The sequence below is a fragment of the Leucoraja erinacea genome, chromosome 7 (assembly GCF_028641065.1).
Source record: "Leucoraja erinacea ecotype New England chromosome 7, Leri_hhj_1, whole genome shotgun sequence".
Lineage (NCBI taxonomy): Eukaryota > Metazoa > Chordata > Chondrichthyes > Rajiformes > Rajidae > Leucoraja > Leucoraja erinaceus.
Genome location: NC_073383.1, coordinates 14,190,784 through 14,201,388, shown reverse-complemented (window position 1 = coordinate 14,201,388; position 10,605 = coordinate 14,190,784). Strand labels below are relative to the sequence as shown.

General features: G+C 44.1%; 1 protein-coding gene across 2 annotated transcripts in view; it reads left to right on the top strand.

Moving 5' to 3' along the window:
• pgap1 (post-GPI attachment to proteins inositol deacylase 1) overlaps nucleotides 1–10,605 on the top strand; it is a 154,362-nt gene continuing 143,757 nt past the window's right edge. For both annotated transcript variants that reach the window (XM_055637794.1, XM_055637795.1), the window contains exons 1-2: nucleotides 1–184; nucleotides 5,365–5,518. In XM_055637794.1, coding sequence (XP_055493769.1) covers nucleotides 35–184; nucleotides 5,365–5,518 — 304 coding nt within the window. In that variant the 5' untranslated portion in view covers nucleotides 1–34. The remainder of the gene's footprint in view (nucleotides 185–5,364; nucleotides 5,519–10,605) is intronic.

Genomic DNA, 10,605 nt, shown 5'->3' with positions numbered 1-10,605 from the left:
GCGTGGCGTGGCGGCGCCCACTCTGTGCTTGGTGATGGCTGGTGGCGGCGGCTGCAGCAGGTTGTCTGGCATCTTGCAGGGAATCCTCTTGGCTTTTGTGGGACTCGGAGTATGGGATGTGTTGTTCGTGTACGAAGAAAACAAGTGCAGCATGACCTACATGTTCGAGTACCCAGAATATCTTGTAAGTTGCCCCGGCAGCCGGTTTAACGTGTTTGGAGACAAGAAGACTGCAGGTTAAAGCAGCACGGAAGCAGTTGTCAGCTCTGACTGTCTGTGCAACAGGCCACTGGGGTCTTGTCTCTGCAGTTTAGCTCAGCTCTAAATGTTTTGATCAAAGCACAATTTTTAAATAATATTTCAAGGCCCCGGTTTCCATCACATTTTCAGTTTCAATGGTATTGGGACTGAACATAACGTTGTGATTACATTTTGCATTATTTGAGTTTGATCCTCTGTCACTTTATCATTCTAGCTACGAATTTAAAATTATAATGTTAGGAGAGCGCATATGCTTCTTTGTTGTCTCCTAACACCAATTTAAATGCATTTTATGAGAGGTTTATAGGTTTTTATAGGTGGTTCCTTGTTCATTCTTTTATTCGTGTAGGGCTGCCCTGGTGCCGCACTCTAAATCGGATCCTCCCAGCTGTGCACTTGTTTGCCAAATTTATATCCTTTCGATATCGTAACCAAAATCCCTGAACTTTGAACAATCTAACGTGACTTAATCCTGTTACAAAGATGAAGCCAAACTTCTATGTTTTTGTCCATAACAAATGTATCTCACCTCCAGTTTAAGTTTGGTGAACATCTTTTGTCATCAACATGATCTTAACATCCTTTCAAAAATGTAATTAAAACTGATATTATCCTCCTCTAGTCTAACAAATATTTATGTAGATTTGAAGAAGCTTATTCTACATTGTCATTTAATAAATATTACCTCCTTTAACTGTAAGTATTGCACATGTTCAAAAAAAATGTAATGACTTTATACAATTGTATTCTTATGAATGGTATTACCAGCATCTTATGTCCAAGAATGAGATGGTAGTACTTTTGCATTGTATCCCTTTGTTCTGAGCTACCTCAAATGTTAATTATAGACAGTTGTACGCACAAGGTTTCTTGTTAACTTCATGATTGTTCTGAAAGTTGTACCAACATTTCCAAGAATATGTTATTTTGTTATTTGAAAGTTAGTTTAGTGTAGTTTAGAGATACAGCATGGAAACGGGCCCTGTGGTTTGTCTAAAGCGGGTAGAAGGCCATCAGGGGGAGTCCAAGATAAAGCGTTGTTACAAAACCTACCATCCATCAGTGGGGCTCCAGAAAATGATATCCCTCATTCAACTAAAGATAGACATAAAATGCTGGAGTAACTCAGCAGGACAGGCAGCATCTCTGGAGAGAAGGAATGGGTGACATTTCGGGTCGAGACCCTTCTTCAGACAAGTCAGGGGAAAGGGAAGCGAGAGATATTGACAGTGATGTAGAGATATAGAACAAATGAATGAAAGATATACAAAATAGTAATGATGATAAATGAAACAGGCCATTGTTAGCTGTTTGCTTGGTGTGAACGGGAACCTGGTGTGAGTTGCGTTGGCCCCTGACTATGCTGGCCCCGTCCCACAGGCCCTGCCTGCCGCCATCACCACCTGGATTGCTGTATTGAGAACTTGGATCTTTGTAGCTTAGGACACGGACGACTTTGCTTTAATGCTTCAGTTAAAAAAAGGCACCTCTGTTAGTGCAGTTCTTACTCGGCCTAAATTTGATTGTTGGGTCTGTGCACATGAAATGCCATATTACACTCGGTTATAGTATAGTCATGGGCGGAAATCCCGGGGTGGTGGGGGGACGGGGACACACGTCCCTCCCATGTTTTGAGAGGTGGGGGACACATGTCCCTCCCATGTTTTGAGAGGTGGGGGACAAACCACCCCCCCCCCCCATGTTTTGTAATCCGGATTTTGAAATTCGGTGCAAAAAAAACTGTCAAACCCCCTTTTCACGGGGCCACTTGACGCAAGAGATAACCAGAGTTTAACATCGTGGGAACCTCGTGCGGTAACAGTACGGCATTTGTGGACCACCGTGGCGCTAACGGCAGGTAATCGTGTAACTTGGGTACTCGGGAGAAAATTCAAACATGTTTGAATTTGTCCAAGAGTGACTTGTACACTTGCGGTTGAGCATTGCAACATTTTATGAACGTAGTGGCCAGTGCGATATCCGTAGTAACTCTTGCGGTTACCGTGGGAACTCCTGCGAACGGTAGGAGGAACTCCGCGGGCCAGGCAGCATCTACGGAGGGAAATTGACAGGCGAGCCTTTCCTCAGGCTGCCTTATCTCTCTACCCCCCCCCCCTCCCACCCACCCACACACACAAATGCTGCAGAAACTCAGCGGGTGCAGCAGCATCTATGGAACGAAGGAAATAGGCAACGTTTCGGCCCGAAAAGTTGCTTATTTCTTGTGTATGTGTCGGAAGGAACAGCAGATGCCGGTTTAAAGAGAATGAGTTCGACGGCAGGCAGCATCTTTTGGGAGAAGGAATGGGTGACATTTCGGGTCGAGACCCTTCTGATATGCTGCTTGTCCCGCTGAGCTACATGTTGTGTCTATCTTCGTTTTAATCCAGCATCTGCAGTTCCTTCCTGGCCGAACCCGATTGAAAGATGAGAGGCTGGGCGATAGAAATCATTAATTGAATTAAATAACTAGATACCTGTCTAATCGTATCTACGGGATTGGACAGGCTAGATGGAGGAAGAATGTTCCCGATGTTGGGGGAGTCCAGAACCAGGGTCCCAGTTTTACAGTCTACCGTGGGAACTCTTTAATTACAGCGGGAAACCTTCAGTTTCCCAGGGGGTCGGGACGGGACTGGAGTTGGGAGGGAAAGGTGGGGGAGTCGAGGGAGAGGAGGGGGAGACAGATGGGGGTGTCTTCATTTACTGGCGGTGGGTGTCTGTCACTGAAACAGGCAGGTGAGATTTCGCATCCACCTTGTGTGTGCCTCTCTCTCTCTCTCTCTCTCTCTCTCTCTCTCTCTCTCCCTCTCTCTCTCCCTCTCTCCCTCTCTCCCTCCCTCCCTCTCACACAGGCATCTCTGGAGGAACTCCGCGGGCCAGGCCCCATTTACCCTGGGAAATGGACAGGCCCTCCCCTTCTCTCAGGCTCTTCCCCCTCTCTCTCTCCCCCCCCCCCCCCCCCCCCCCCCCCTCCCACACGCGCGAATGCTGGAGAAACTCCGCGGGTGCAGCAGCATCTATGGAACTAAGGAAATAGACAACGTTTCGGCCCCGCTGCACCCGCTGAGTTTCTCCAGCATTCGTGTGTGTGGGTGGGAGTTGGGGGGGGGGGGCGAGAGAGACATAAGGCAGCCTGAAGAATGGGTCGCCTGTCCATTTCCCTCCGTAAATGCTGCCTGGCCCGCGGAGTTCCTTCAGTCATGCCTGTGAGAGGGAGGGAGAGAGAGAGAGAGAGAGAGAGAGAGAGAGAGAGAGGCAGTCCTGGTCAGTCCTTTGAAGATAGACACCAGTTGCTTGGAGCAACTCAGCGGGACAGGCAGCATCTCTGGAGAGAAGGAACGGGTGGCGTTTCGGGTCGAGAGCCTTCTTCAGACTGAAAGTTTCACCTCTCAGTAGATCATAAAATAACACAATCATCACGGTCAATGTGAGACAGTCTTTATTCATATTTGACAAAATAAAAAGACGACTTCTTGCACATATTGAGAGAAGGTGCATCACACCAAACAACATTTGTCTAAAAAAACAGATTATTCTTCAGCTCATTAAAGAGCTCGGGTGAAAAAAACCAATATAGTGTGTGACAACAAAGTAACATCATTTGTGCCACGTGATTAACTACACTACAGTCCACGATGTTCATTCGGGAAAGATCGGGAGACGGACAAGTCACTCGCACAAATGACAGAATTGCCGAGTACCGTGGGAACTCTTTACTCTACCCCCGTTATATCGTGTGATATCGTGCTAGACCACGACCACTCCACTCTGGCGACATCTTGCGTCAAGTCGCCCCGTGAAAAAGGGCTATTAAAATCTCCGCTTCCACGAGACAGTGGGTGTGTCACTGTTAAGCGCTTGTTAAATATATTGTTAAATGGCTTGCTAAATAATATCGTATTAACACAATGTGTCATCAATTGTGTTTTGACCTTCAAGTATTACTGATGGTATTCACGGAGAATTTCTTAAAGCTGTCTGATGTGGGTACAATTACCATTTGAATTAATTGGATATATTGGTGGATGGAAAAGATTTTAACGGGTATTGGATTTAAACGGGTCAGGTCATTAAGGGTTCCGGTCGAATGGGTTTCCTGGCTGGCTTGCAGGTAAGTGCCTCACTCACGTTATTTAGTTTTTTTTCTCTCTCTCTTTCCGTTTTATTTTTTTAAGTGTTATTATCACATTGTAGCGTTTGAAAGATTCAAGCAGGTACCAGACACTTTCTAAGGGCTGAATCGGCCCGTTCGTGGGCCTCTCATCGCCCGGCACGGCTTAAAATCAAATTGCTGTGTTGAGGCGATCGAGGCTCCCGATGTTGATGCCCCGGCCGGCCGATTTAAAGCGCTGCCAGGCGATGAAAGGCCCCACGAATAGGCCGATTCAGGCCCAACGATTCGGGGCGGACGAAGCTGCCGTTGCTGGAGTTTGGAGTCGGTCACAAACCAGGTCAGCTCCCGATGTTACCGTCCACAGGGCCCATGGCCGAAGCCTCACGTGTGTGCGCGGCACCAAGAAACCGTGCCCCCACACTGGTCCCCCCCCCATGTTTTGATAGCGATTTCCGCCCCTGGTTATAGTGGATAATCGGCAATAACGGACACCATTCTCCCCGCTATGGCCTGTTATTACGAGGGTTTCCTGTATTTATGGGAGATCGTTCATGTCCATTGGTTGGGTGTTAATATCCAGGGAGGACCTAAACTTTATTTGTGATGATATTTGCAGCTCTGCATTAGATATTGCCTTCAGCAAGAGACTTCTGTGGTCGGGAGTGATTCATCTTTATTTCCTTTCATCATATTGCCGACATAAACTTAATATACTTTTAACATTTCTCATTTTTGACAAACTTTTGTCACCTTGCGAATATTCCATTCATGCAAAGAGCATTTCATATCTGTATTTTGCAGGTGCCCCAACTTTTATATTAGTTGATCCATAATCTTTGGTATTTGTTCTTGTATGTAATGCATATATTTGGGTGGATGATGCAAAATTGTGTGTTCCTAATTCTGAAATTATTGTACATCAATGAAGCATTGATGTTAGTAGAAAGTATAACCCCAACTTTGTCTCATCTATTACATGTAAACAGAAAATAAAGCTTCCAAAGAAACTTTCCAGTCACTACCCAAGTTATGGCCTCTATCGTTATAAGGAGAAAAATTCAGCTGAAACACGTAAGGAACTAAAAGCCACAGGCATCCCTGTACTGTTTCTACCTGGAAATGCTGGGAGTTACAAACAAGGTATATTTTTGAAGCAAAATTGGGTAACTAGCTTTTATTATCGTGCTTGCACATAATTCTGCTCATAGAAATTTGGGACAAATGTCATCCTGGAGAAAGTCTAAAAAAGATTTAATAGAATGGTTCCTGGATGCATGTTCCTGGATACATGGATAGGGCAGTTTTGGAGGGATGTGGACCAAACACAGACAGGTGGGATTAATGTAGCTGGGACATGTTGGGCCGAAGGGCCTGTTTCCACTATGACTCTGTGAGACGATTCTGCAAAAATGTAATCTCAGCTGTACGGTTAATCAGAAGTTGCTGAGCTTGTTCTGTTTATAGCAAACTTTAAGGTGGTAATTAAAAGAGTTATGCAAAGTCGTGGCTGATTAAGATCAAGTTTAGTAAATTATATCAGTGTAAAAGATTCCAGATGAACTAATGATCACAGTTTGGTACAACTTAGCAGACAGTTTGGGAGTGAGAAGCTTACATTTAAAGCAACCGTGTTATACCTTGTATTAGGGAAATGGAAACATAGAAACATAGAAAATAGGTGCAGGAGTAGGCCATTCGGCCCTTCGAGCTCGCACCGCCATTCAATATGATCATGGCTGATCATCCAACTCAGTATCCTGTACCTGCCTTCTCTCCATACCGCCTGATACCTTTATCCACAAGGGCCACATCTAACTCCCTCTTAAATATAGCCAATGAACTGGCCTCAACTACCTTATGTGGCAGAGAATTCCAGAGATTCACCAATCTTACTGCATCTAGCCTGTCCAACCCCTTAAGAATTTTGTAAGTTTCTATAAGATCCCCCCTCAATCTTCTAAATTCTAGCGAGTACAAGCCGAGTCTATCCAGTCTTTCTTCATATGAAAGTCCTGCCATCCCAGGAATCAGTCTGGTGAACCTTCTCTGTACTCCCTCTATGGCAAGAATGTATTTCCTCAGATAGGAGGCCAAAACTGTACGCAATACTCCAGGTGTGGTCTCACCAAGACCCTGTATAACTGCAGGAGAACCTCCCTGCTCCTATACTCAAATCCTTTTGCCATGAATGCTAACATACCACTCACTTTCTTCACTGCCTGCTGCACCTGCATGCCTACTTTCAATGACTGGTGCACCATGACACCCACGTCTCGTTGCATCTCCCCTTTTCCTAATCGGCCACCATTCAGATAATAGTCTACTTTCCTGTTTTTGCCACCAAAGTGGATAACCTCACATTTATCCACATTATACTGCGTCTGCCATGCATTTGCCCACTCACCCAGCCTATCAAAGTCACCTTGCAGCCTCCTAGCATCCTCCTCGAAGCTAACACTGCCCCCCAGCTTCGTGTCATCCGCAAACTTGGAGACGTTGCATTCAATTCCCTTGTCCAAATCATGAATATATAGTGTAAATAGCTGGGGTCCCAGCACTGAGCCTTGCGGTACCCCACTAGTCACTGCCTGCCATTCAGAAAAGGACCCGTTTACTCCTACTCTTTGCTTCCTGTCTGCCAGCCAGTTCTCTATCCACATCAATACTGAACCCCCGATACCATGTGCTTTAAGTTTTTATACTAATCTCTTACGTGGGACCTTGTCGAAAGCCTTCTGAAAGTCCAGATATAACACATCCACTGGTTCTCCCTTATCCAACTGCATTTCGTTGTCTCTGTACTATACACTGCACAATGACAATAAAGTTGAATCTGAATCTGATCTGAATCCACTCTACTAGTTACATCCTCGAAAAATTCTATAAGATTCGTCAGACATGATTTACCTTTCATAAATCCATGCTGATTTTGTCTAATGATTTATCCATTTTCCAAATGTGCTGCTATCCCATCTTTAATAACTGACTCCAGCAGTTTCCCCACTACTGATGTTAGACTAACTGGTCTGTAATTCCCCTTTTTCTGTCTCCCACCCTTTTTAAAAAGTAGGGTTACATTAACTACCCTCCAATCGTCAGGAACTACACCAGAATCTAAAGAGTTTTGAAAATTTATCACTAATGCATCCACTATTTCTGGGGCTACTTCCTTAAGTACTCTGGGATGCAGCCTATCTGGCCCTGGGGATTTATCGGCCTTTAATCCATTCAATTTACTGAACACCACTTCCCGGCTAACCTGGATTTCACTCAGTTCCTCCATCTCATTTGACCCTCGGTCCCCTGCTATTTCCGGCAGATTATTTATCTCTTCCTTAGTGAAGACAGAACCAAAGTAGTTATTCAATTGGTCTGCCATGTCCTTGTTCCCCATGATCAATTCACCTGTTTCTGACTGCAAGGGACCTACAAATAGTTAAACAATGAGGTTGAGTGTGGACTGTGTAAATAGCTTAGCGGGTAAGAGAATACATTTGCAGTGGAAAACATTAAAGAAAATAGTTCCTATCATGTGGAGCAAAAGTACAAACCAATGAGGGGAAAGGATTCTCGGAGGCTGTATGAGGAAACATGTAAATAACCAAGGTTAGTGGTGAAGCCTAGAATTGGGATAAATTAAAAATCCAACAAAGAGTGCCACAGGGATAAGTGTTGGGATTGCAACTATTTACAGTGACTATTCAAGTTTTAGTGACTACCAAGAACAGCTTCTTCCCAGCAATCATCCGCCTCTTGAACAACACAAATCACTATCTTCTATGGACTGTGGCTTTGGTTGCACAACAGATTTTGTTTTTTGCACTATTATGGCTACCTAGTATTATGGTTATTAATTACATTCTTGATTATTATATTTATCTAAGTGTTATTGAGGCCTGGTGCAGAATGTAAGAATTTCATTGTTCCATTGTCAGATAATTAATCATTCTTGACTCTTAATTCATTAAAAAATGAATATGCTGTAGGATGTACAAAAATGGTGGGGGATAAGTGGTAAACGAAGTTGGAAAGGTGCCTTCTATACTGATTGGAGTTTAGAAGAATCTAAGGTAATATTATTGGGACAGCAAAGGTTATTCGGAGGATTGAAAAGATAAATGGAAGGAGGCTGTTTAGCTAAATGGCAAGTCTAGGACCATAAGGTATAGTCTCAGAATTAGGGAGCTTCCATCTATGACTGAGATGATCTCAAAGGGTGTGATTATTTGGAACTCCTTGTCCAGGAAAGTTATTGAGACTGCATCCTTGCATGCATTCAAAGCTGACATATTTAATCAATGAGGATTATGGGGATACAATGGGAAAGCGGAATTGTGGAGTCACAACATTATTGAATAGAAACATAGAAAATAAGTGCAGGAGTAGGCTGTTCAGCCCTTCGAACCAGCACTGCCATACAATATTATCATGGCTGATCACCAAAAATCAGTACCCTGTTCCTGCTTTCTCCCCATATTCCTTGATTCCGTTAGCCCTAAGAACAATATCTAACTCTCTCTTGAAAACATCCAGTGAATTGGCCTCCACTGCTTTCAGTGGCAGAGAATTCCACAGATTCACAACTCTCTGGGTGAAAATGTTTTTCCTCATCTCAGTCCTAAATGGCCAACCCCTTATTCTTAAAGTGCGACCCCGGTTCTGGATTCCCCCAACATCGGGAACATTTTTCCTGCATCTAGCCTGTCCAATCCCTTAAGAATTTTATATGTTTCTCTAAGACAGCCTCTCATCCTTCTAAATTCCAGTGAATATAAGCCCAGTCGATCCATTCTCTCGCCATGTGTCAGTGCCACTATCTGCAGGCTCAAGGTGCCGAATGGCTGACTTATATCCAACTAATATTTCCTATGGCCTTATTGTAAACAGAGAGATTTTGTTCCCATTTAAGGCATAATTCAAGGATTATTAACACAGATTTAATATTTTGGGGAAGAGATACAAGGGAATATGAGGAAAGGCCTTTTTACACGTGAGATAGTTCTTGCAAATCAGTGCCAGGAAGGATGATGGTAAACAATTAATTGATGCCCTCACAATAGTTGAATAGTTACATGAGATAATGGACAGCATAGACAGACAGAACCTTTTTCCCAGGGTGGAAATGTCAAAGACTCAAGGGCATAGCTTTAAGGAAGAGGGGCAAAGTTTAAATGAGGTGTGTGGGGCATGTTTTTTACAGAGTGGGTGACTGAAACACACTGCCAGGAGTGGCGGTGGACGCAGATACAATGGTGGCACGGGGACATGCAGGGAATGGAGAGATATATAGATCATGTGCAGGCATATGAGATTGGTTTACCTTGGCATCATGTTTGGCACAGACATTGTGGGCCGCAGATCTTGTTCCTGTGTTGCACTGTCCCATCTTCTTTAAATTAAATTCCCATGAGGATGCATACATTTTACTAATCATTGACACTATTCATATATGGACTGTCCTGTTAAGAGATGTAATGCTGAGGCTCTATAAGGTGCAGGTCAGACCGCATTTAGAGTACTGTGAGCAGATTTGGGTCCCAAGGATGTACTGGCTCTGGAGAGGGCCCAGAGGAGGTTTACAAGAATGATTCCAGGAATGAGTGGGTTAGCATATGATGAGCGTTTGACAGCACTGGGCCTGCACTCGCTGGAGTTTAGGTTGAGGGGGACCTCATTGAACTTAAATAATAATGTCAACAAAATAGAGAGAGTACAGAGGAGATTTACTAGAATGTTGCCTGGGTTTCAGCAACTAAGTTACAGAGAAAGGTTGAACAAGTTAGGGCTTTATTCTTTGGAGCGCAGAAGGTTAAGGGGGGACTTGATAGAGGTTTTTAAAATGATGAGAGGGATAGACAGAGTTGACGAGAATTATAGGACTGAAGTTTAGGGGTAACATGAGGGGGAACTTCTATACTCAGATAGTGGTAGCTGTGTGGAATGAGCTTCCAGTGAAGGTGGTGGAGGCAGGTTCGTTTTTATCATTTAAAAATAAATTGGATAGTTATATGGATGGGAAGGGAATGGAGGGTTATGGTCTGAGCGCAGGTATATGGGACTAGGGGAGATTATGTGTTCGGCACGGACTAGAAGGGTCGAGATGGCCTGTTTCCGTGCTGTAATTGTTATATGGTTATATGGTTTAATAATGAAAGGCATAGATAGTAGTAGATGTGGAAAGGATGTTTCCACTGGTGGGAGAGTTTCGGACCAGAGGTCATAGCCTC